The 27,431-nt window shown below is 41.8% G+C and overlaps 1 protein-coding gene across 2 annotated transcripts in view; it reads left to right on the forward strand.

Annotated features, from left to right (window-relative positions):
- Positions 1-6,007: 6,007 nt before the first annotated feature.
- The window catches only part of CDH16 (cadherin 16), a 56,601-nt gene continuing 35,177 nt past the window's right edge, over positions 6,008-27,431 (forward strand). Inside the window, exons 1-8 of one of the 2 annotated variants that reach the window (XM_039503929.1) lie at positions 6,008-6,106; positions 6,870-6,927; positions 10,596-10,694; positions 13,657-13,797; positions 15,801-15,939; positions 19,676-19,834; positions 23,656-23,852; positions 26,218-26,343. In XM_039503929.1, the coding sequence (XP_039359863.1) occupies positions 6,883-6,927; positions 10,596-10,694; positions 13,657-13,797; positions 15,801-15,939; positions 19,676-19,834; positions 23,656-23,852; positions 26,218-26,343 (906 nt within the window). In that variant the 5' untranslated portion in view covers positions 6,008-6,106; positions 6,870-6,882. Of the gene's footprint in view, positions 6,107-6,869; positions 6,928-10,595; positions 10,695-12,744; positions 12,783-13,656; positions 13,798-15,800; positions 15,940-19,675; positions 19,835-23,655; positions 23,853-26,217; positions 26,344-27,431 lie in introns of those variants that run through there. The other variant, XM_039503930.1, reaches the window with a different exon arrangement.

A 27,431-nucleotide genomic window follows, 5' to 3' on the forward strand; every position in this document is an offset into this window, starting at 1 on the left:
TGAGTTGGGGACAGGAAATAAAGGGGTCACTTGCATTAACGCCTCACCCTTGAGCTACTCCCAGCAGGCACTGGTCCCCCTTGCCGCACCCTCATGCACCCACTGAAGGATTTGTCAGTCTGGACTGCTGCTGCTTTATGCAGTTATAAGGAGCTTATCTATCCCTTACTGCTGCATAAGTCAGGGTCTGGATTTAGCTCAGACAAACGATGGGAGCTTTGACTGAGAGTAAGCGAATGAGGAGGCTCGATGTTGCCAGAATAATTGTTTTCTTCACAGTGTCATGCATTGCGGGAGGTTTTCTATACTGCGTATTTCAAAGGGCCCCCTAAGAAACAACAAGCTATTTTTAATTCACTGACTGCAAGACTCATTTTCCAAACAGGCAAGATAGAGGTGTAACTAAGACTCAAAGGGTTCCTAACATCCAATTCAGGGAACAAATTCCAGATAGGTTTGTAAACCTTTGTGAAGAAGTTTAGGCATCTTCCTAGACACTACCTTGAATTCATCTTTAGGGGGTTGTGAGGAAAGCTGTCAAAACTGTATAAACATCTTCAACATTTTACATGACACTGAATGTGGCTTGTTAGGGTCACTTGGTGCATAATGCACTAAGTAGATATAGAGCATTTTAATTTTCCTGTTTCTTTCAACTTTAGATTTTTCCACGATGAACAAGGAAGAGCTCAGCTGAAAAGCCTAATATTACTTAATACTGTATTTTAACATCATTATCTGGGCAGTTACAGAGAAAGGAATAACCTTTTTATTTCAAAATTTATGCCCCTACCCTGCAGCTCCTTACTCCTGTGAGTAGTGCTTATGCAAGTAATCTCATTGAAGTAATTGGCCAAACCTGCTTCTAGTAAAACCAGGGTAAATCAGTGGATTTAGGTCCTGATCCTGGAAAGACAAAAACGTGCTTAACCTCATGCACTGTATCAATGGGACTACCCACTGTGTGTGAAGTTAAACATGTTTAAATCTTTGCAGGATTGGGGCTGTACTCATGCTGTGCAAGGGGGTAACTGAAAGCAGAATTTGGCCTAGTGAGGCTGTTTGTGTAAGTAGCACTCCTATGACTATATGGTATGTTTGCAGGGCCAGGCACTATATTTTGAACTGGAATAAAACCAAAATCTGCAGGCATCAGTCTGGGGAAAGTCTGAACAAGGCTAGGATACTTCAGTTTATACCCCTGTCCTGCTTCACCAAATTGCTGCTTTTATTTTACCCAATCCTTTTTATGGGGGTGTGGAAAGGGGAAGATTTATCAGGTACACATCACCAGGACAAGGAAGAACTTTAATTAAGCTATACCAAATTAAACATTGTTTCTCACAATATTCACTGCAAATATAGTTCTGCATGGTACATTAAAAATAGTTAAAATCATTAAGAAATGGTTAAATCATCAACTCAACAAATGAATGTATTGGGAGACTGAACTTTACAAAGGAGAACTAGGCCATGATTCAGCATTAGGGGTGTCAGGGTTGCCAGCTCTCGCTGTTTTATCATGAGTCTGGCAATACATGGTGTTTTCCTTCAAGGCACAATTCCTAGAGACAAGTGATGTGTGAGACACTCAGCTTCCTAGGCCTCATGGATGCAGAGAAAAGCATGAAAATGTGACTTGAATGAACCCCAAAAGGCACACACAAAACACCACCACCACCCTGCACACAATCACTCTCAGACATACTAAATAAATAAATTTAAATCTCATAATATTTTGGTTCCTGACTCATGATTTTTTAACATTTGGGGTTGGCAATCTGAGGATTTTTGCAATAATTAGTAGAAAGTGTCCATTTTCCCTCAAGAGAGAAAATAAACTCAGTTAAAAAAAGAACTAGATAAATTCATGGAAAATTGGTCCATCAATAGCTATTAGCCAGGATGGGCATAGAGGGTGGCCCTAGCCTCTGTTTGCCAGAAGTTGGAAATGGGCAACAGGGAATGGATCACTTGATGATTCCTTGTTCTGTTCATTCCTTCTGGGGCACCTGGCATTAGCCACTGTTGGAAGACAGGATACTGGGCTAGATGGACCTTTGGTCTAACCCAGTATGGCCTTTTTAAAACTCACTGCTGTTTTGAATTACACCAGAGTAAATCAAGAGTGACCCTGTTGACTTCAGAGTAGAATTTGGTCTACATTTTTTCTCCTTCCACCCAAACCTTCCTTTATTAACTCTTCACAGTGATTCAATACATCGTGAAGTGTACCATTCATTCAGTACCCATCAGTAGCTCCTCATTAGGAGAAAAGACAACCTATGGTAGACCTAAATTGGATCTCAGGGCATCACCAATGTTCTAACTGGAGAGATGGTTATGCTCTTACCCACGGCCATTTGGAAAGAGGAGGGAAAGAAAAGCTTGACTGAGCTACAGTACATCACACACTCTTCCCTTATTTTGAGGTCTGGGTTTTGCTTTCATTTATGTAAGTCATTGACAGATATTAGATTGTGAAGATTTTAGAGATTTTTATGGTATAAAGTAATCCCCTATCATTTAGCATTTTGTCGTGTGTGTGTGTGCCCTTACCTCTAGGATAGCCCCTCAAGCCTGGGAACCATGTTTCAAGGAACTTCATTTCTTCTACTCCCCTCAGTGGGCACTTCCTTGGCTGTTATGGCCAGTCCCGGTCACTGTCTTCTCCTCACTCCCTCTGTAGGAGTTCTGTAGCTCAGCCCTCTGGCCAAGTCACACAACAAAAAAGATCCAACTTAAAGTCCCAATCAAATGCTCAGACTAATAATTCCTCTGCCCTTCTCAGGTACTACTGAAGTCCTGGGCTTCTCCACCCCTTCTCATCCCTGCAGAGCCTCTCGTATCTTGCTTTTTCCTCAGCTGCTTCCCTTTGCTAGGGACTCCTGCAGTTTACCTTTGATGATCTCCCCATGTCGTTTAGGGCCTATCACAGAGACCCCACAGGAGCCTACTCTGCTCCCTGTGAGTTTTTCTCTCCGTTGGCTAGCCCTGTGGATGGCAGCCTGACTATCTCAGGCTCTACCCAGAGGGAAACTTCCTTCCAGGGTCTTCCTGAGCTTCCATCTCTGTTTAAACAGTGCTCACCCTGCTTCAACACCACTGACTGGGGTTAGACTTTCTAATTAAGCACCATTACACCCAGCTGGGACCACTAATTAGCTCTTATTTTGCCAGCTCACAAATGAGGGATAGCTGCTAAATCAGGGGAGGGCAAACTTTTTGGCCCGAGGGCCACATCAGGGAATAGAAATTGTATAGAGGGCCATGAATGCTCACAAAATTGGGGTTGGGGTGCAGGCTCTGGGGTGGAGCTGGGGATGAGGAGTTTTGGGTGTAGGCGGGTGCTCTGGGCTGGGACCAAGGGGTTCAGAGGGTGGGAGGGGGATCAGGGCTGGGGCAGGTGTGCAGGAAGGGGTGCAGGTTCTGGCTGGGGGTGCGGGCTCTGGGGTGGGGTGGAGATGAGAGGTTTAGAGTGTAGGAGGGTGCTCCAGGCTGGGATTGAGGGGTTTGGAGAGTGGGAGAGGGATCAGGACTGGGGCAGGGCATTGGGGTGTGGGGAGAGGCTCAGGGGTGCAGGATCCCAGAAGCCTCAGGCTTACCTCAAGTGGCTCTCAGAAGCAGTGGCATGTCCTTTCTCAGCCTCCTATGCAGAGGCACGGCCAGGGGTTTCTGCACACTGGCCCATCTGCAGGCACCATCCCTGCAGCTCCCATTGAAGCATGTAGGAGCTGGAGTGGGGCCATGCTGTGGCTTCCAGGAGCCGTGTGGTGCAGCCTGACCCTTTACTCCAGCCAGAGTGGGGCCAAGCCACATGATGTGGCCCCAGACCCAGCACCCCGGCCAGAGCGGGACTGAGCTGCTGGTGTGGCTCGTGGGCTGGCTTAAAATGGTTTGTGGGCCAGATCCGGCCCGCGGGCCATAGTTTGCCCACCCCTGTGCTAAATCATGGGCAAAGCTGAGGCCAGCTTGCCTCAAAGGGCTGGCCAGCCAGCCATGACAGGGACTAATGCTTAACAAATAAAGTGGGTAAAATTCTGGCCTCTTTGTAGCCAGTGAGTGTTTTGCCATTGATTTCAATGGGGTCAGAACATCACCCAACGATCCTATATTTTCCTTGCAGTCCCAGATGTAATAAAACCTGATTTTGCATTCCTTGCAGGATTGGGTCTATTCAATCTCAAAGCCCTTTTTTGGGGGGAAAGGGGGTTGTGAAAATTAGGAAAGAGATGAACTTATGAATAGGAAGCATCTAATACTTCTTCTTGCTCTGTGTTTTGGGCAAGAATGTTTTGACAGATGCATGCACCCAAACAGAGCAACTGAGAAAATGAATCCAGCAAAGATTTGTGGATTAGTTTTGTTGCAACAGTCTTGAATATTTGAATGATCTAAATATGAAACTATGTTTCTATGTCTGGTAGGCAATAAACAACAACAAAAACTACTGTAAAGCTCTTGGCTTTATTTGATTAAAAATAGAAACTAAGGCTCCAGTCCTGCAAAGATGTACCATATGCACTGCTTAACTTTACTCATATGAATAGTCCCCTGAATTCAACAGCACTATGCATGTGAGTAAAGTTACGTCTAAGTGTTTGCAGGACCAGGACATACCAAGCTACAATTTACTGGACAACCAAAAAATCCAAACTAAAGTTAACATGCAGAAGAATTTAATTTGACCTGATCCTGCAAACACTTACACAGGTGCTTAACTTTACTCACATAAGAGTCAATGGCACTTAAATTAAAGCACGTGAGTTAGGGTTTTGCTGGGTTAGTGCCCTCATGATGAATTTTGTTATCAGCTTGTTCTTTCTCTTTTAGCATTACTCTTCTCAGTGTTCAATCCAATATTCCTTCCCTGATAAATAATAGATTTAAAGGCATCAGGAAACAGGGATAGAATAATAACTTACTATGTCCAGTACACATATAAAAACAGAAGAAATGAAAATGATTCATCTGCTGTTGGGTTTGTTGCCCTATACCCTGGGAACTGTCAGCTATTTTAAAATATTGTACATCAGGGATACAAATACACCAAGTTTCTCACACTGAGCCTAACAGCAAATCATAACTGGCTTTTGAAGAATCATTTTTTCCCATTTTATTCTCCTTGCTGTTTGCCTTATAATAAACTTAAACATTTCTATTAAGCCCAAATGTCCTCCTCTCTCTTGGAATTCTCTAATAGTGGGTTTATTTGTGGATAAGAAATGTATTTGTTATTCATAAATATTTTGTTATTTTAATATTTGATATTTCTAACATGTGTAGAATAAGAACAACTTAGTTACACCCTGCAACCCCTTTATCTGTCTTGGAGGTAACTGAGAATTGGGCTCTATCTGTCCAATTTGTGTCCACAGTACCATCACTTAATCTAACTTAAGGGCTATTATGCTATAACAATCTTTCACATTAGCATTCCAATGTCATTAGCAACACCAGCCTCCCTTGTTAGCTGAGAATCCTTATAAATATTTACCGTCTTTCAAATATGGTATTTCTGTTTAGCAGTATTCAAGGTTTAGAACATTGAAAACATTAACATGGTATCTTTACATTAGATTGAAACTCCCAGCCTTGAAACGAGGCAAAGCTTTTTAGAAACCATAAATAAGAGCTTAGAAATCCTGGCACCTTTGTTTTGTTGTTTTGGTATTGGTTTGGGGTTTTTTTGTCTTTGTTTTGGTCTTCTGCTTAATTTTTGGTTTAAGGGCCTGCAAGGGGAGGGATAGCTCAGTGGTTTTAGCATTAGCCTGCTAAACCAAGCATTGGGAGTTCAATCCTTGAAAAGGCTACTTAGGAATCAGGGGCAAAAATTGGTCCTGCTAGTGAAGGCAGGGGGCTGGACTCAACAACCTTTTGGTCCCTTCCAGTTCTAGGAGATTGGTATGTCTCCAATTATTACCTTTATTAAGTAAATTAACATCAGACATGAGCAGTGTATTTAAGGCAGGTTGAGCTTGTGTGAGCCAGTATTTTCCTGGCATAGTATTAACTAGAACCTAGCACAGTAAGAGGCCTACTACCAGCTCAAGTTATTTGGACTCAGGGAGAGAGAAAATAAGAATACTGTAGGATTATGTTAAAGGTGACCTGCAGAAGAAAAAATGTGTTTGTGCCTCTTTTTGATTCTTTATGTTGCATAAAGAAAGCCTGAAAGTTTTTAAAAAGTTTTTTTCTGCTTTGTGTTTTTTCCATTACAAACATCAGGAATATTAATTCTTGGTTTTTGTTTATCTACTATTTAACTCCTTGGACTTGAGTAGGAGCTTTCTCAGTTGTGCATTGAAGGAGAAGAGAATCTTTAACAAACTAGTTGGATTATAACTTCACAAGACTGAAACCTGAGCAATTTAACAGAGAAAGGATTTTTAGTCAGGCTGTTTAAAAAATTGTTTGTTTAGTTTTATTAACACCTATTTAACTTGAATTTCTTGCAAACACTTGGGAGGAAAGCTCTCTTTGTTAAAGTTAAACTCTTCTGTGGTTAGATGTAGAGCTTCGTACATTCAAACATTTAACGGATAATTGTAGATAGATTTAATACATAACTTCAAAAATGAGGGTGACCAGCAGTATCATATAGCACCTTCTATTATATTAGGAACATCTGCCAGTTCTACATTAGATGGTATGCAGGCTACATATTTCCTGGTCAGGTCCTGTATATTTCTAGGTCCCTGACTTAATTTCAAATGGGCTCAGATATGTAATATAACCATGTTTCACCATATCAATTTTATCTTCCTATGTGATTTCAGAGGCAAAAGAGAGAATTTAAGTCAGGAGGACAAACTATTGTTTCTTAAGTGAATTCCAACTCATGTGAGGTTTCTTTCATTTAACTTTAGGGTGTCTAAATGCATGTTTCCTGTCTGGCTACTGATTATCTACTCTTCCATTATTCAAGTGAGTGATATATTTTACACATATCGTGTTTGTATTGCATCTTAGGTTTCTATGAACATACATGCATTGCTTATGTTAATAACTTTATTATGGTACATACTGCAAGACTCCATATACTAAATAACCTAGAAGTCAGACAATAAAAGGGCCTTATAAAAGAATGAACATAAACTTAGGGTGACCAGATGTCCCATTTTTAAAGGGACAGTCCTGTTTTTTGGGACTTTTTCTTATGTAGGCACCTATTACCTCCCACACCTGTCCTGTTTTTTCACAGTTGCTATCTGGTCACCCTACGTAGACTAGTACAATATTCTATCATGAAGTATCAGATATACTTCTTGAGAACAAAGAAGGAAAACAATATTAAAGTCCAAAATTGACACACATATTTATATATATATATATAGTATATATATATATATATATATATATAATAAAACAACTTTTAGCTTTAAGAACAATTTTGTAATTCCCCACCCCCCTAGTCCCCTTTGTTTCTAAACTCCTATGATGCCAAGCGCAGGGTAAATTTCTTATGCCATAAATCTGGCCTGTGCCTTTTAATAAGAGAAGAATCAGAAATTAGATTCTTCATTACTGGGTCTAGAGATATTTCTGGCTCAGCAGCACCTATTGGGGCTGATTCTGACCTTGCTTACCAATGTAATGCCCCAGTTCAGCAAAGACCTTAAGCATATGACTAACTTTAAGCATACGAGTTGTCCCACATGACTAGTCTCCTTACTCATGTGTGTGAAGTTAAACACATGCTTAAGAATCTTGCTGAATCAGGTCTCAGTCAGGAGCTACCCCACTCAGTCAAGTTTACACTGAGGTAAGTTAGATCAGATGAAGTGTGCAGGGCCTGATTCTTCACTGTCACGCACCTAGTGAAGCCATTGTACAAAGTGGGTGTAAAATGCTACCAAATCAGAAATACTGCACTCAGGTGTAAATGGCTACATGTAACCCACACACTTCCTGGGTGTGGAGATCTCCACACCCATCTAGTGGCATGCGCATGCGCACGCGCACAGACACACACACACACATTAATGAGTCTGCTCTACAGCCTTAGCTATTGGCCACGTGGCTTTTAGCTCATACAGTAGAGGCTCATGCATTTAGTTCCAAGGTCCCAGGTTTGATCCCGCCCGACAACTGGGGTCTGTTGGTATTACATACACAAGAGGAAATGCAGCAGAAGATAGGGCCCAGAGAGTCTAATTCTGGATATGCAGCAGTATCTAAAACAAAAAAAAGTCCTAATTGTGAAGCCTACCTAACACGTCTTCCAATACAACTCTTATCCACACCTACAAATGCTGAAGCCAGAGCTCCTCATCATTGCCACATTTACCAACTGATCCATACTCATGAAGTTGGGTATGGCTGGGTAATGGTTTGGGAAGCATTAAAATCCAGTCTCACCAGAACAGGCTGAGTTCTCAGCAACAGCAAACTGAACACAAACTGCCATGAATTTGGGGTTAACAACCATAATGTTACAGTGCTGTGTTGTGATGTTGTTTGGCCCATGATATTGTGACACAAATCTTCCCATATTACTGGCTTGGAAGAACCCTCAGCTTTGCAAACACAATTCATGGAGCATGGGAAGAAGTTTGATTTGAACCTATTCCTGAAGCATATTGTGAACTGTCACAGGTGTATACACGAGCAGAGGAGCTAAATAGGATTGTGAACACTCTGAACACAATAAATCCATAATGCATTTGACCAAGGTGCACTTACTAATACATCTGTTGTATACTTACGTAGAAAAGGAACGGGTTGATAAGGGCAATGACCCAACAAGAGTAGAGAAGTATGGACACAAGTACGAAACACTGCAGGAGGTTAATGATGTGGAGCTTATAGAGGTTAAAATAAATCTCTCTTACACATACACCCAAACACTGACAAAACATATTCTCTCTCTCTCATGTGCGCGCACGCACGCGCACACACACACACACACACACACACAGTTCCAATGGAAGAATATTTACTTCATTGACATGTCTTGATGTTAGGTATTGATATCTAGACATTAGTACCAAAGAGACACATACTTGGTGACATCTCCCCATCTCTAGTTATTTGTATTCAGTGGGAAATGTTCTGTGCGTTTGTGAAGGGTTATAAGAGCGGTCCCTGCCTATTCAAGGCTTTCTTTCCCCATTCAAGGCTTTCTTTTTTTATATATTACTGTTCTGTGAATCATTTGTACCTTTCTGGATTTTTTTGTAACACATTCACCATCCATTAGAGTAACATTGTACATTATAATACAATTCTCTGAGGTTCAAGATTTGGCTATACCTATTATGTCTCTGTATTAGAATAATGAGCAATAATAGTGTATCTTCCTTTCTCAGTTGCTATTGCATATATCATTTGTTAACTCTAGTTATCAAATAAATAGAAGGTGTTACTTGTGATTTCAGTTTCTATAGGCTGGCATATGCTCTATGTACACACACACACACACACATTACAAAACACACATAAGGACCCAATTTCACAGAGACATTTTATGCTGAAGACACTACTACACCAGAACTGAGAAACAATGCTATGCGTAGCAAGGAGTCCTGATGTCATCATATTAACTAAACAGACTGAGCAAGGTGTGTTTATAGCCATATTCATAGTTTTCTTGTTTTGCATTTTATATAAGATGGAATCCATGAAGTCTATAAAATACAACAAAGGAAAAGTAGTGTATAAGGCTACTCTGACATCTGTCAATCTAGGCATTGTATTCATCATGATAGCTGACAGCTCTGACAAAGAAGAGGTCTCCAAAACATTGATTGTGGTATATTGAGGATAGTGTGGCAATTGCAAGCTATCACTTTAAGGGCAGGGGAGTGGGGAGAGGAGCCGTTTCTGGTTTTGTTGTCAGGCTAGGGAGCTAGGGTCACAATGACCAAAAGCTAATACTGAACTAAGAGGTGATGAGAGCACGCAGCTCCACTGATTTCAATGGAAGTTGTGGGCACTCAGCATCTTTCAAAATCAGGTCCTATATGAGGACCTACTACCTTAACCTATTTGCTGCTAGAAATAGGTTGAACCTTGGCTGAGACTAGCTGTTCTGTGTCAGGCTGCTGACAGTGACCATAAAGGAAGATGGATATGTAATAGGATGGTCTATTTAGTTTGTTAACTCATAGCAAAATGATTGCCATTTCCATATCAGCTCCACATCAGAGACAGATTAGAGTAACACCTTACAGACACTGCATATACATTTATTCTCACTAGGAAAAGTCTGAGGACACTGACCCCCATACTAATCTCTTTACACTGGTGTAAATCTAGAGTGACTTCACTGACTTGGAGGAGGGATAGCTCAGTGGTGTGAGCATTAGCCTGCTAAACTCAGGGTTGTGAGGTCAATCCTTGAAGGGGCCATTTAGGGAACTGGGGTAAAAATCTGTCTGGGGATTGATCCTACTTTGAGCAAGGGGTTGGACTAGATGACCTCCTGAGGTCCCTTCTAACCTTGCTATTCTATGGAGTCACATTGGTGTCAATGAGATCAGAATCTGGGCCATGATCTTGAAGCAAGGGACATGTTGCCAGGAAAAAAAATAAATTAAGAAATATTTTCATTTGCTTTTGACAAAACTAAGAGGCTAAATCCTCTTCCACAGGTTTTCCCAGTGTTGTCTGCAATATATCCCACCAGCAGCGAAGAACACATTGAGGTACCTGAAAATTATGGTGGTTCATTCCCACTGTATCTGAAGAAGGTAGGAATTTAAATACTGTTTCATACAACCAACAAGATGACAAATGTTCAAATACTTTAAACTTCAGCTAAAGACCTAATCAAGATTTCATTGGCCTGATCCTCATCTTCACTGGTGTAAATCCAGAGTAGCTCCACCAAAATTAATGGACTCGTGCCAGTTTTGGAGAGGAAAGTCAGACTACTATGCCCTCTATCAATGGGCCATTGTATAATAGGACCTTTTTGCTATATATAAAAAAGTCAATTTAACTCTTTTTCTGTCTGCTTTCTAATCCCTAGTAGCTCTCTTCCATCCTCAAAGTGCTAGTATCCAGGAAACACAGGAGCCAGCTGTTGTCATCATATAAAAATATATTGAACTGAATACATTTGTTTTGGCAATCTGTTTTTTGCTCCATAGTGATTAACTATTTCAGCCATGTCTTGTGTTAGTGAAGTGGTTTGAAGTTGGGAGTTCAATGTGAATTCGATTTATCTTAATTTGCCTAAAGAGTTGAGAACTCAATAATTGAAATTTTCTATTTTTTGTTGTTAATTTTATGAAAAAAAATTGTTGAAATTTCCCATGGAAATATCTGAATTTTTAGCAAAAAATAAAAAACTGAAAATGTTTCAACTAAAAAACAAGGGGTTGGAAGCTTATAATTTTGATTTGAAAATGCTGCTGGACTACATACTGGGAGTTTTAGTCCAGGTGCCTCATAATCTCATTCTCTTCTCTGGGCTGGGGTCCCTAGCCGCAGTATGTCTCCCATAATGCACCATAGTCTTCCCTCTTCCTGAACCACAACCAGCTGAATATCATAGGATTTCTTGGCCATGGTGCATCACAGGAAATGTTTGTCTGGAGAACCCAGTCCGTAGAGAAGGATGAGGGCATGAGGGACTGAAACTAAAACTCTATAAGGGCACCTCACTGGCATTTCCAATAGAAATTTTTCGATTTATACCCAAAATGTTTCAGTTTTCTATGGCCCATACCCTTAATCTTCACAGAAATATAGGGCAGATCCAGTCTATCTTAGTTTTATGATAGTATCCATTTAAGTGTGGTCTTTCCATAATGTTTGATGAAAATAAAAAATGCTGACCCAAATCTGTAAGTAAACACCATTTACTGTAGTCACTCAGGTTAAATGTGTATTTTAAATAATCCCATGCCATATAGATATTCTTCTGATTAATGGATTCTAAAAAGTCATTCTCTAGAAATGGGGAAAACGTAAACCTGTATAAGAAAATAAAAAGCTAAGTCATTTTAACACAAAAGTCAGAAAGCACATTTCTGAAACAAAACAGGATCAATCACCATCACTGATAGTTGCATTTTTTTAAATTCATAACAACCTGTTTGAATTCAATAATTGATCTCTGTTAGAATAGCAAGTAAAGCGTCATTTTCTTTCATAGTCACAAGCACCATCTGCCATTTAATAAGTGTTTTCTGTGACTCAGTGTGTACTTAAAATGACTTCAAGCAGATCACTGCCATTTTATAGCTGCTGTTCTCTGCACCACCAAATCAGATGCTTTAAAGTCAGCTTTGATAGTCAGTAAAGATAAAGCCAGTATTAGCACAAAAATATGGGTATTTCCAGGCCCGAGTCTTTGGTGTCAGAACTACTTTGTTGATAGTAACAGCAGTATCACTTTCCAGAGCTGGTACCTTCTCAGTACATGGGCACATGGATTGGTGCCAGGGACAGAGACATTTTTTAAAATAAAAATATTAAGGGCCATATTTTCAGGGGGCCTGAAAAAATAAGCCTTGCATGTGCAACATGTAATGGTCACGGGGCTGTCTGAGTGAACAACTGTCCAGTTGTGTGTGCAAATTCAAGTTTTATGCACGCAAATGGATATATCTGCAAATATTTGTAGGCACATTTTTGAAGACTGAAAATCTGCCCCTCAATTTTTATCAGAATAATTAGAGAATAATAAACTCAGTATCTTATTGTGTGTCACGATGCCTCCTCCTTGAAAATAACTTACAAAATGTACTTGTTTCTTGACGCATTCGAGCTAATCCTGAATTTCCTACTTAGGCAAAATGTTCACTAAAGTCACTGGATATTTTACCTGAGTAAGTATAGAAAGAATGGGCCCTTAATGACCGGACACCAATCTGTGTTTGTCTGTGTATTATGCTTGCTTGTACCATTAGATTTTAAGCCCTGCATTTTGAGATCTATGGATGAAAAGTGCTATATAAGAGCTAAGTATTATTGTTCTTCTTGAGACAGAGATTTGTTTATTTGACACATATCAGCTGTTGCAAAGTGCCATGTGCACGTGCAGCTCTATCTAAAGAATAAGAAACAGAACAGGAGCCCAAAAGCAAAAGTTATTAGAAACAAATATTATTTTAAAACTTTGCAACTGTTTAACATCGTCAGCCAGAATCCCCACCTGACTAGTATGGATTTGCAAATGAGGATTGCTCTGGGTCCATGGGGGGAAGGCTGGATACATGTCAAGTGTTGGGCCACATAAGAGCTCCCCTGTCAGAAGAGCAGAGCCTCCTTCATTTGCATCATTCCCCAGTATGCCCCTCTGCCCTCCCACTTGCTGGCTTCACCGCAGCCTCCCATTTTGAAAGTGGAACCTGGGGATTCTACCTCTCCCAGAGACAAATGTTACTTCCAGATGACAATACTCTCCAAGTATCCAGTGGTAAAAGACCTCTCCAACTTCTGCCTACTCCACAGATGTGTTGTGCTGTTTGGGCCACGCCTAGTGGTGATCTCACATTAGTATCCATGGAATCTGAGCATGAACCAAGAAGAATTAATGGCCCTTGGTGGCCAGCCCTTACAAATGGCAGGCATTGCGCTTTGAGCATTAGTAGCTGTGAAGCCCCAAATGGCAAATAAGATGCATCTATTAGGAGTAAAATGTTTTCTCCCCTTTTGCTTTGCACTAACATACTCCCTTAATTACCTGATTTCCAACTTCAGATAAACATCACGCTCAATGGGGAGGCTGACATTCAGTTGGCTGGAAATGAAGAAGGTCTATTTGGAATAGATCCAGAGTCTGGCATTCTCTATGTCAGTAGACCCCTGGACCGGGAGAAACAAGCTTTCTACACTCTTCAGGTATGGCACACTCCAATGGCACAAGCCCCATCTCATCTCACTGCCCTACTTCCTCCCTCCCCACCCCAGCTGTCTAATGCCATTGTCATTTGTTCTGTTGGAAGTAAATATTGCCAGATACCGAAAGGAAAATACTCAAGGACCAACTCCTAAGACCTTCCCTCAGCTTTTATTCAGCCCTTACACTGGCAAACTCCCATGGAAATCAACAGAACCTATGGGTGCTCTCAGCCCCTCTGAAATCATTTCGGCCATTCATTTAGGTGCCCTAATTTGAATTTAATAATTAATGGCCCCGGGCTTGGGGGCGGAGACTGTGTCCTCCTTGTTTTTGACTCCATGGAGGTCTGTCACTCTTCTCTGAATCCAAAGTTTACAGACTATATGCATTAGATCTAATCTGCTCCAGTTGATTCAGCATTTACACAAAGTAAAGCTTATGTACAGAGTCCTGTTTACACACTGAGCCTTACAAAACTGCATTAGTGCACTGTGCATTAATACTCTTATTACTGGCACATTGAGTTTACTTTGTACCACCTTTTACAGCAGCTTGGGCCAGATCTGGAGATTTCCTGAGCACCCTATTGAGAACCGACAACTTCCACTGAATTCTACAGGAGTTACAGTAGCTGAGCACCATATCTAGCCTTGCCTAAGAAACCATCTGGACTGCTTCCAGCTGGTTCTTCCTGGCCCAATGCCCTTCTCTCTAACATGTGCTCTGCTCTTAAAGGCACAGTACCTATTCCTAACACGAGTTTCTATTTATCCTTCTTGAGATTCATCATAAGTATCTAACATCCCTCACTGCTGTTCTAATGGTCTCAACCCTGATCCAGAGACCTCCTTCCACTGTGGCTGATGCATGAGCTTTCTTCTGTAGGGCAGAGAATGTACTTTTCCCCATGCATGGGTTTGGTGATGTTGTTGTGTATTTGTGACAAGCTGAACTTAGACAATCATTTCAATAGACTGCCCAGCAGTAAAAGAGGTGGGCTGTTTTCTGCATATGAAATGGGAATGCAATTTAAATACAGATATTGGGATGTCTGTCCACACAGCCTTCTTTCTGGACAACCCATGGGGCCAGATTGTGGCTAGCCTTGTCTGGGTGCAGAAGAGGGTACAAGGAACTCCCTCCCATTGTTCACCTGGTCAGGGACAACCACAGTCCCCTAACTTATGCTTCTTGAGGGGCTGTTAGCACTAGTGACAGTGGTGCAAAACACCCTGAAAGGCCTGGGGAGTGTGGACTGAAGGCAAGGCCGTGCTCTCCTTCCTCTTCTGCACCGGCTGGGGACCTAAGTCAACAGAAGAGCGGTGTATACTGCATCCTCACAAAAAGAAGTACATGAGCTGTCTCCAATCAACCTCTTCCCACAGCCTCCAGAGGCATATTATCTATGTCAGCACTGAGGCCAGGTGCGGCCTGAGCCAGAGGTCACCATTCTTTATCATATAAACCTCCATGTTATGTTTTGTTTCGTTCTTCTGCATTTTGAGTATTGCCCTCTACTGGATAGAATGAGAACTGGGCTGAGTGTCATAGACCCCATACTGCTAACAGCTAATGGTGATTCTCCATCAGTTCAAGGGCTAGTAGCCTGTGCCTTCAGTGCAGGAGGATTTGGGTCAAGTCCCCACTTTTGCAGTGAAGTTAGAGGTGGCCACAATGAGCAGCACATTTGTCACTAAGAAATCACAGCTGGCTGGCATATACACAGGATATATTAATCTTACTGTCACGTGACAACAGTAAAGAATCACAACTTTCTTCTAACACTGAACAAGGAACTTTAAATAAAATTATAAACTTTAAATAAATTATCCCTAAACCTAGTCTAGTTTCCCACTGCTTCTGCCTAGACCCTTCCTCAGCACCCCTCCCTCTTGGCTTCACATTCTAGATTTACAGAAACAGTACACATACCCTCACACTAACCTTAAAAGGCAGCATGTGCAAATGAGTACTATTGAAATGCATGTTCTTTTAAAATCAGGTGACTGTAAAAGATGAAGACAAGCAGCTGTTTTTTAACCCTGTAACCATAACAATAGCAGTAAAAGATGAAAATGACAACATGCCAGTCTTGACCGAGGATATGTTCTCTGGAATTCTTAGCAAAGGGACAAAGCAAGGTAACAGTGACTCCTTGACTCCTTTCTATAAAGATCTATTTCATTTTTACTTTCCTCCTCCGCTTAACTCATGCCAAGGTTTTTATACACTGTGTATGATAATCTTGGTACATTTGATGAAATGTTCCATTTTTAAGACCATCCATCCATTTATATAAATTGTATCATGTTTATATTAGAAACAACTCAGAGATTATCTGCTCTCTGAGGACGAGTGGGCTAGAGGGAAAATGAACAAGTACAAAATGGCTTCCCTCCTCAGAGATAACCATAACCATACGTGTGGATGTGAGAAGCTGAGTGACTTTCTCTTTGGGATTAGCACATTCTTTTTATTTGCCATTTGGCCGATATATATGCAGTAAACAAGAGAGAAAATATAGAAACCATGTGATTGCTTGTTCCATAGCCTTTTGCACAGGGCTGCTGTGTAGCTGCTTTCAGATGTCAGTACAAAGCTTCCTGATCACTGATGCTCAGTAGTGAAATGTCAGGGAGGAGATAAGCAGGCTAAAAGGAGCCTATCTTAGAAGCTAGACTGTTCTATCATTAGTTTTATAGATAAAATTCACAACATATTTTTAAACAGCAAACGTTATTGCCTAGCTGAGCATAAACTCATAAAGACAATGTTTTTAAAATGGAACCCACAGTAATTTCAGGGCTTTCCTACAGGGAGTCAGAAAGTTTGACATGGTTCAACCATCAGATTAATCTGCCTGTGAATCTAACTCCTCATATCAACAAAGACATTTGAATGTGATCTAGGCTATCAAACACCAAGAAAGGTTTCCTGAAAATTTACTCCCGCCAAAGTCAGGCACCTGAGTGAAATGAGGTATCTTCCAAGTGATATGTCATGATGGTATGAGATGACAAGGGGCTGGACGAGGTGACCTCTTGATGTCCCTTCTAGCCCTAAATTTCTATGATTCTATGACATAGGGGCCAAACTCAGCTCTCAGATATACTAGTGCCATCCCACCTTGGCTCAGCATCTCCACTGACTACATGCAAGTTGCTCTGGGACATCTCATGAGCTGTGATATCTTGTGGTCGATGTTGAGGTACTTTGCACTTACAGCCCCTCAACTGATGATCTCAATGTGCTTCGCAAACATTAAACCTCACAACGGCCCTGTAGAAGAGCTGAGTGGAACCAAGGCTCAGTGGGTAAGTGTCTCAAATTGGGCACCTGGAACTGAGGTATCCAACATTAGTGCACACTTCTGAACACTTAGGCCTAAATTGCTCACCCAGTACCATAGAGAGGGCCAAGATCAGAAAAGATGTGTAAGTGAGTTCCCGTCACGCTAACAGATTCCCTTAGCACCAGCTTTTTTGCCGCCCCAAGCGGCGAAGAAAAAAACAAACAAAAAAACCCACAGCCAATCTGCGGCACTTCAGCAGCAGCTCAGTTGCGCCAATTCATTCTTCAGCAGCAGTCCTTCACTCCCTCTCTTCCTCTTCAGCGGCACTTCAGCAGCAGCTCAAACAGGAAGAGAGGGACTGAGGGACCTGCCTCCGAAGTGCCGCCGAAGACCTGGACATGCCACTCCTTTCCATTGGCTGCCCCAAGCACCTGCTTCCTTCGCTGGTGCCTGGAGCCGGCCCTGCTTAGCACAACCTACATCCACTCTACCAAGGCCAAAGAGGTCTAAGTAGGGGTAACCCCCACCCTATTTTAACTTACACTTCTGGCTCCTCAGTGCATAAGGATGAGTCTTGAGAAGATTAAAAAAAATCACATTTTAAGCTTCAAGTGGTGACAGGCAAGTTGTATTTTAATGTTAGCGGTTAAGGTGAATCCCAAAGGGGGAGTTCATGGGTCACTTCTGTCTGCTAATGTGTCTTAAAACACATCTTGTCCTATCTACAGTAAAGTTTTAAAACATGTTAGCAAACACCTTTTAAAAAACACTGCTCATCCTTGCCTAGCATACCCTAAGAGGGTCTAGATTAAACACTGGGGTGGTTCTCCACTGACTTCACCCCCTCCAAAGTGAGAGGAAAGGGGGTGTAAAAAGCTCCCCTCTAAGCAAGGTAGCATTTTATGCTAATACAGGTGTCAGTCAGGACACCAGGTAAGAGGCAGTGGTACTTACACTACTGAAAATCAGGTGTATCTCCATTGAACTCCACTGGCTTGTATTGCTGTAAAGCAAGTGTAAATAAGAGGAGAATAAGGCCCTTAATTAATAATCCAATTTCTTTGTCTGAAATCTGTAGTTGCCTTAAGTGTGACAGCTTCCTCAATGCATTAATTTGGGTTGCTTTGGTTGTGCTGCTTTGTATCATATCCCAGGAGGGGGTTCTTGACAAGAGCATTCTTTGTATTGTAGAATGCTATAAAAAGTTTGGAGTGCATTTCCATATGATTGCGCGAGACATGGAAGCAATCTCATGCTGCAGTAACAGGTTTCACAGTGTGAAGACTGAATGAGTTTTAATGGGTACTTGTCATTTGCTACAATTTGTCACAAAAACTGAGGACTGAGGAAAACAGGCAGAGAACTATACTACTGCAATCTGAATGCATTACTGGCATTTAACCTAACAGCATTTTCCTGATTCTATTTTCCAATTTGTATTAGTCCAACTGTTAACCCTTATGCAACTATAGTTTCCCTCACTACACGGTAACAGGAACATAGCAGAAGTATTGAGTCCGATAGTTCATACCGCTCATCCCCGGGAATGATCCTTAAAGACATTATTGGACCATCATTATGGCTTATCCAGGAAGGAAGGGAACTAGGTCAGCGGGCAGGTGCTTGGGACTCTGTCAATGTCTGTCTGTGTTTGTTAACCCGCCAAATGACTGTGATGATAGTGTGACAGCAGCACTTTATGAATACTGATTGTATAATCCATGAACCAATTCCTGCTCTCCACTCTCTGTCTTACCCCACTTACACAAGGGGTAAAACCAGGGCAGAACTTGGCTCTACTCTGACCACTTCTTAAAGACAGTCAGCTCTGGTGTTCTTGAATCAGGCCTCAAAAATATGAGATTGTCTTAAAAATCATGAGATTAAAAATAAAATAATAATAGATAATAATCCTGGGGCGGGGGGAGTTTATATTTGCCTTCCAGTTTCTGAGCCTTTACGGTGCACTTAGGTCATATTTTCAAACTTGTTTCTGCCACCATGCATGCTAGACATTTACTTTTTCCCCATTGAAAGCTGAGAGCCTCACCTGATCAAATGCTTCCAGGACTCGGTGCTTTAAGAAAAACACCAACTACAGTGAGGGCTGGAAACATGGAACCTGTAAAACAGGGATCATAAGGAATGTTGTGAGGTTTAATCATTGGTTGTACAGGACTCCAAGTGCCTTGCGTAGAAGGTGCTACATAACTGCAAAGCATTTATTATTCCAGCTCATGTATGGTAGCCAGCTGAAGGATCCATGGGATTTAAAATGTTAATTGATGTAATTTTACAAAAGAAACTAGTATACTAGCGTGAATACACAAAGCCAGGTTAAATAAAGCAACTGAGGGGAAGTTACACACACTATACTTACGCTGTCACCTTCACATGAAAAAAAAAATCACATATAAAATCCCTATAGTCACAACACAGTTAAATTGATTCTAGATGGGAAGATTCAAGTTAAGGAAGGAGAACTGAAATTCTGTGACAGAAAGCATTTTCCATGTTGAATTAAAATGTTTTTTTAGATAAACCATTGTGCCACCAAACCCAATCTGTGATCTTTCTAAACCCAGGAACGTCTTTCATGAGGGTCAGTGCTATTGACTTGGATGACCCTTCCACACCAAATGCTGATCTACGGTATAAAATCCTCACTCAGACTCCAAGCCAACCCTTAGAGAATATGTTCCGGGTAGATTCAAGGACAGGGGCTATTTCATTATCTGCAGAAGGTAAGATAACGCTGGGTAGCTTTGTCCTTTGTACTGAAGTGTCTGAATAATTCTGGTCCTTAAGGCTGAAGGGCCCGAGGTCAGTTGCCTCCTTTTGTGTGCATACCCGCGGAAAGCAAGCAGGCACTCCTTGTGAGAGCTGGCACCTACATTGTTTATGTACTAATGGACTGGAAAGCCTCATTGCATATGCAAGTCTATTTCACATGTAACATAGGGTATGTCTACACTACCTGCCGGATTGGCGGGTAGTGATCGATCTATTGGGGATTGATTTATCAGGTCTAGTGTAGACGTAATAAAATCAATCCCTGATCGCTCTGCCATCGACTCCGGAACTCCACCGCAGAGAGAGGCGGAAGCAGAGTCGATGGGGGAGTGGCAGCGGTCAACAGTGGTCGCGTAGCTGAAGTTGCGTATCTTAGGTTAACTCCCACCGCAGTGTAGACCTAGCCTCACTCTGCTGATCAGGCTTCTGGATAGTAAAATTTCTACACAATGGAAAAGTAACTGAGTGCAATATCCACTCCATGACAAAACTCCTTGTTAAATTTTTATATATTACATTTCCAAGAGCTTCCCATACCTTTGACAAAGTAGGGAAGCCCCTTCCAAGAGTTTCCACCAGGACTCTGATTCAGATTTTTAAATAATCTAAATAGTGCCAATCTAATCCCATCCCATTACTCATTTTAGTATCACTTCATCATAACCTCCAAGTTGAGTAGATTGTCTACTATCTTGGATGGAGTCCCTGCTCTTGGTTTCCCGTTGCCTTTCGCCTGTGCCACCAGGCTACCCAGTTATATTGCCGTACTGTAGGAAACTATTTAATCACATAGATTTCTACCTGGTTTGTGATTAAAATCCTTCCTGCATGGAACCAGGTTTTATTTTGTACTAGATTTTTCTGAAGCTGCAGATTATAAAATACAGCTGAGCACTTAAACATTGTTACCCTTGTAAAATACAGCCAGATGCTTTGTGTACACCCACGTACTGCATGGCCGGTAATGACAGGCTGTAGTCGTGGTTTTGTAGTGCAATGAACGGTCCTTTAGAAATTCACTTTGTGCACATACCAGCAGTCATCGTGAACTGGATGAAAGAGGCTACAAAGACTAAGCCCATGTGAATGTAACAGTCAGAAAAATCAGGAAAGTGCAGCTAAATTAAGTCAATACAAATGGAGAGGGGATTAAATCAATCTTTACAGCTTTTTTAAACCCATAATTCGAGTCATGGCACAAATTGTGCCTAACCTGTTATTTGATATCAATGGGGAGTGGAGAACCAAATGGCTTAAGAGAAAAATAACTCTTGTAAAAAGCCTAGAAGAAAACAGAATAATATTAAATGTAGGCAAAGAGAAGTCCTTAATAGGTTAAATGTCTGCTGCTCCCCCACAACAGAATACCCAACTTTAGAGTTTTTTCATCCCATGCTACAACAGCTGAAGGAGGAATCTTCTTATGTGGGTTTCAATGGATATTACTCTTAGCAGGTCCTGCTGGCTTAGACTTTCCTTTCTTTTCTAACTGCCCTGTGTTGTAGAATATTGTCTAACCAAAGAGACTATTTCCATGATTTTAATTAAAGTATGAAAATAGGTTATTATAAAGTAAAATTTCCTCAAAAATACAGGAATAAATAGATCAGCAAGTAGAAAATAACAAAAATAAGAAAGATAGTGGGGCCAGATTTAAAGAGGTCTGCATAAGAAAAGGTACAATTGTTTCAACAACACGTGCAAATGTTTGTGTTACACTGCATCATAACTGCTTATGAAGAGCTGGTTCTTTGTGCATGGCATTACTGCAGTAGTGCAGTGAATGCACACAATTTGCACACAATCTGTGCAAATGCAAGACCTAGGTCTGAAAACCAGGCCCTGGTTTTACTTATTACTTTTATTTTTACATTTTTAAATGCTAGATAGGAGCGGCTACTGTATGTAACGTTCACTTGAAAGCAAGCCCAAGGCTGAGATAGTAGCTCTAAGTGTTTCCATGAGACTGAGGTTCAAGATCTGCCTTGAAAAATAGTGAGTGGTCATCCCTTAGGAGAGCTCTTGTCTGCATCTTAGATAAAAGCTAAAGGTCACAGGGGCAATCAGGAAACGGAGACCAACCATGGAGATTTGTTTGCTTCACTTATGTGTGAGCTCTGATTTGGGGAAGGGGTTGGAATGGGGCAGGGAGGGGGCGGAATTGGGGTGGGGACTTTGGGGAAGGGGTGGGAAGAGGTAGGGCAGGGGCAGGGCCTTGTGGAAGGGGTGGAGTGGGGGCGGGGGGGGCTTTTGTATCTTTATATGAAAATGTGTCAGTGATGTGGCCCTTGGGCCAATGGACTAGTCCTCATGTGGCCCTCGTGGTGACTGGAGTTTGAGATCCCTGCCTTAGGGTCTCTGGTGTGGGGCAAAGTGCTGCCTCTGCCTTTCCCCAGGAACCCTAACGGTACTGCTCCTTGGATTCACATCCTGCTTCACTCAAGCTCTCAAGGGCAACCCTTTCGAGTATTGGCTGGTTTGGGTTGGGATCACTTGTGGGTTTAGACCCTCCTGTCCAACTCGACAGAGCTGTAGGGCGGGAAGGGCTGTCTAAAGTAAATCTGGGGGCCCGTGCAAAGCCAGCCCCTACTAAAAGGCCCAAGAGTCAATGTGTGAATGTCTCCTCCCCATAACCTGCTCCATACTTTCCTGCCATCCCAGCAAGGGGGACTCATTTGCACGTACACTGGGGTGGTGGTAAGGTAATAACGGATGGGTTCAGATCTGGAGTGTGGGTGTGTGACAAGAATTAGGGAAGAAGGGAATGGTGGTTTTCGGTTAAAGAAGAGTAATGGGGGAAGCGTGTGACACGTCCCAGCCAAGGCTGCACTATAGTGAGAAACATCCTGAAGTTATTCTCCCACAAAGCTGTTGGTCTGCATGAAGCAAATTGGCATCAACCCCCTTCAGCACTAGAGTGTGAGCAGCCAACATCACACCAATGGATGGTGGGGGCCAAAGACCCTAGGACCCAATACAGCTAAAGATATGGCAGAATTGGGTGAATAGGCCCTAATGAGTGGGAACAGGATAGTCCTAATGAGAGCCACTGGAAGCCCTTTATCCTGACTTTCTGCAATGGGATGAAGTCATGTGCTACATCGCAGACAGCACAGTTAGTCTGTCATGGGAAATCTGGGAAATTTGTGGGACACATTGCAGGTAAGTGATGGCAAATTCAGCTCAAAGCTCGGTCCTGAGCAGAATGGGTGATTCACCTTGAATTCTCCCCTGGCTCCAACTCTCATTTTTCCCTTTCACCTACCCCCTTGCTACATCCCTCCCCAGGGAGTCCAAACGCATCATCTCCATCCCTTGGCAGGTTCTTCTACAGTTTGCGGCTCTTGGATGGTCTGCCCCAGGCAATACTGCTTCCTGTGGCTTTCAGCAGCAGAAACCACCTTTGAGAGAAGATTTAAGCGAAAATATCCCACCACTACCAGTGACAAAAGATATCAGGAATACAATGTACTTACCACTTATCACCCACAGGGGAAGCAGAGGTGGCACTTCTACCCCTGACTTTGTGGGAATGGCAAAGCTGAAGTTAGTGTTCTCTGAGTCATGGAGCGGGGGGAGGGGCGAATATAGGAAGTCACAGAATCCCTGACCCCCACTGCAAACTAACTGGCCTAATTGTTTGGCCTAACCTACCAAAGAAGAGGAAGGCAGTTTTCATGTCCCCCCGTCCAGTTTTCACTAAAGGATAAAACGGCTTTATTCCTGCTAAAGGATATAAAAATGTATTTGACAAGATTCTCTGTATTTGCAGGTAGCTCTTTGCTAGATTCATCCCAGGTCAGCAATTATAAACTAGTTGTGCAGGTTAAAGACCTAGGAAATCAGTCTTTGGGATATCGTGCATTAGCGAACGTTGAAATTGCAGTTGTGGAGAACACCTGGATAAGCCCAAGTCCCGTTCTCCTTCAAGAACACCTAAATGTAACTTATCCAAAGAAGATTTCAAAGGTGAGTCAAGGAAGCAGATTTTTCAAATCATGTTACTTGTCTGAATTAACATCACACTCCTTAGAACTATTTCTGAGCACTCTCCTGCATTAGTAGGATAGGCTTTGATCCTACAAACTCTTACGCATGTGAGCAACCGTGGGTATATGAATAGTCCCAATGAACTCAATAATATTACTTACACGTGCACTTGCAGACTGCAGCCATGGAGTGTAGCTTCCTTATGAAAGGATTGTTGTGGTCAAAAAGCTAAAAAGCCAAAGTAAAACCAGCAGGCTGAGTTTAATTAGGCGTACTGAAAAGGATTCTTGTTCTGTGATCTTAAAGTGATGACTGATGGATGTGTGCTTCATCCACGCCATAGTATTAAACACCCATTGGTTTTTCAGACTGCCATAGCTATTTATCAAAGTGTCAAAGCTCAACACCAGTGTTTGCCATTCAAACCCCTACACACACAATAGCTGATATCACTGTTGGATTTCCCAACTTTCTTCAGCCAAACCTGCCTGATTTCCTGTAAAGCTCTCCCCATTCCAGCAATTCCAGAAATGCAGCGCCGTTGCTGTGTAATGTATGGTCAGAAACCTGCTGTGGTTCTGTTTACTGGAACTCTGAAGGGAATCCCTCAGGAATGAACAGATGAAGAGTGTAAAAAAAAAGTTGCTTAAAATAACATTCTTATTTTAAACACTGCTCACAGACTGCACTGTCTCTCCTACTCTCCTCTGGTGGCTAGTCAAGAAATGCAGTAAGGGAGCTTTCAGCCACACAACTCCATGTATATAGTTTGGGAATAGAGTCATATGGGTTAAGAAGCATGAAATCTAAACAAAGTCATCCAAGAAACATTAGTGCTAGCATAAATAAATGGATGTTTAAATTAGAATACAGCCTCCGTAATGGCTTCTCCCCTGTTATTTTCAGACTTGATGAAGCATTACACACATCCCATTTATAAGAGTTACCATTCCACTTTCTCCTTGTTAGGAACTGTTCTGCACCCATGGAGCTGAAAGGGTTTATGCTTGTAAAAACAATGACAGGTAATATTTTACCAGGGCTGTGCAGTCTAAACAAAAGTGTTTGTAGCGACAACATTTCTATGGCAACAGTAAAAAATTGCTCTGAGTTTGCTTGTCCACTTTCCCTTATAATATCTGGCCTAAGACTGTTTATCACTTTTTGCTGGTATGATATTGCAGATCTTTTTAGCTCTAGTAATTTAATTTTGGATTTAAATCAATCTGAAGTGATTTAACTTTCAGTCTGCTAAAGGATGCCAGGCAAATCTTTCGCTGATTTGATTTTGCTTTGGCTTGAGAGGATGTACAAATTATACCACAGAATTACAAGGAAACCTGTCCCAAAGTTTTATAAGAATTTCAGTTATTTTTAGCATCCAGTGATCAAAGCATTATTAGCCATTTGAATTTAGTGGATATAAATGTTGATTGGGGTACAGTGGACATTTGCCATCTCTTGTCTGCAGTCTGACTAACAATGATATGACCTTATAGTGCTTGTCACTGAAGGATCTCAAAGCACACTTACAAACAGTAAGTATTTAAGCCTTGCAGCACTCCAAAGGGCAGGTAGGCAACTACTGCCTATTTCACAGTAACAGAGGCAGAGGGGCTAGGGAAGACCTGATTTTTAGAGGTGATGAAGACTCATAAATCTAATTATGCTCAGCCTTGAAAAATCAGGCCCTGAGTGACTTGCCAACGGCCACACGATAATCTGACAGTATTGAGGATACAGCCCAGTTCTCTTGATTCCCAGAACCATGCTGTAGCCAGCAGACTACATCTATACAGCACTTGCAGATAATATAAATTGTTTTTAAAATCTCTTGTAGCAAAGTATCATGGCATGATTTCCAACCACAGCTGCTTTAAGGACAGATACTACACGTTGTCTAGGTGTCAGAGCAATGCTGCTTGTTACACGCCCCCATGACTGCCTTTTAAAAAATGAACATAATTTTAAAGAAAGGTGCTGGACTGGTAACTCCAGAGATCAACAGCCTCCATTTATCCATCAAACAGGGAAACTGTGCAAACAACCCCATTCTGCTCTGCCAATATGATCTGAATGGCAGACCTATAGGGTGAGAAGGCAGTTCATTTCTATGTATAGTCAATCTCTTGTTTTGCTTCTCAGACTGCCAACAAATGTACCAATTAGTGATCATTGTGATAGTGACTGTGGGTGATTTCTTGTCCACTAGGACTGAACTGAGACCACCAACTTGTTTCATTGGCGCACATTCTGGAGATGGAGCCTTTCCTATTTTATTGCCATTTCCTGTCAAATTTGGAATACTTGTCATTTCTGTGGCTGTCTGTCCCCTTGATTCCAGGTTAACTGGAACAGCAGAGAAGTCCATTACTATCTGAAGGAGAGCTTCCCTCAAGGCCTTTTTTCAATTGACCTAGAAGGGAATATCTATGTGACACGAGCACTGGACAGAGAAAGCCAAGCAGAGGTACGTATGACTATAGTGATCAGTTAGGGAGTTTAGCTGAATAAGTCCGAAGTTTCAGTACCCAACCCTTAATTAGCACTTGAAGATTTGACTAACAAGAAAATTCACTAGATACTTATTCATTAACAAACCTGCATGGATGTGAACCAGAATCTTAAAGTTAGAACCATGCAACTAGAATCTATCTATTTATGTACTTATATGGCCCTCATCACTGGGAGGTAGGGAAGTACTATTATCCCCATTTTACAGATAGATAGGGAAATAAGGCCTGGACTAGATTAAGTGACTTCCCCAAGTTCATATAGGAAGTCTGTGGTTGAGCCAGGAGTTAAACCTACAGTTCCTTATCCCCTAGACTAGCTTTCCTCCCTTATTAGTGATACTCTGCTATTGTTTATACCAGTGCACCTCTAGCATCTTTAGACTCCACCTTCAGCAAACTGCCAAATATAAATAAGCCAGTATTTTGTTTTTCTTTCATCCAAACACAATGGCGTGCATTAATACGGTCTGTCTTTGTATGCCAGTATCACTCTGACCTCTGCTTGTTCATGTAGTTGTTCCCAGTGGGCTAAATCTTAAGATCTTCAGCCAGATTGTATTCAGTCGTGGTTCTGGTGAATGTCATTACTATCAATGGGCATTTCTTTACCTGAACGAGGTTTGAGTAAGGACCTCAGGCTTGGCCCACTGAGAAGAACAGAGACAGATTTTGGTCTATGTTGTGCACAGAGTCCCCAGCTGGGATAGAGAGTATAGATGGCTGTATGGGGGCATTCCTGAGGCAAGGGGGGCCTGGCTGGAGCACGACTATTTTCAAGAAATCCCTGGCTGTAATTGGCCTTTGGGGTCCCTTCTGAATTTGCTCCCGGCAGTCAGCTGGGGTATTATGAGGTGTTTGAGTGCGGATCCTGAGCCAAGTGGAACATGGCTGGACTCAAGGATTTGGACACTATTGTCTGCACAGTTTTGGTCTACATGTTGATAGGAGGCAGTGTCCTGACCACAATGCCACAGGTCACTCTTTGGCAAGGGGATTATTCAGAACAGAGTCTGCTGATTTTTCTGTATTAAGGGAACATATG

Source organism: Mauremys reevesii, linkage group 16, assembly GCF_016161935.1.
Source record: "Mauremys reevesii isolate NIE-2019 linkage group 16, ASM1616193v1, whole genome shotgun sequence".
NCBI lineage: Eukaryota > Metazoa > Chordata > Testudines > Geoemydidae > Mauremys > Mauremys reevesii.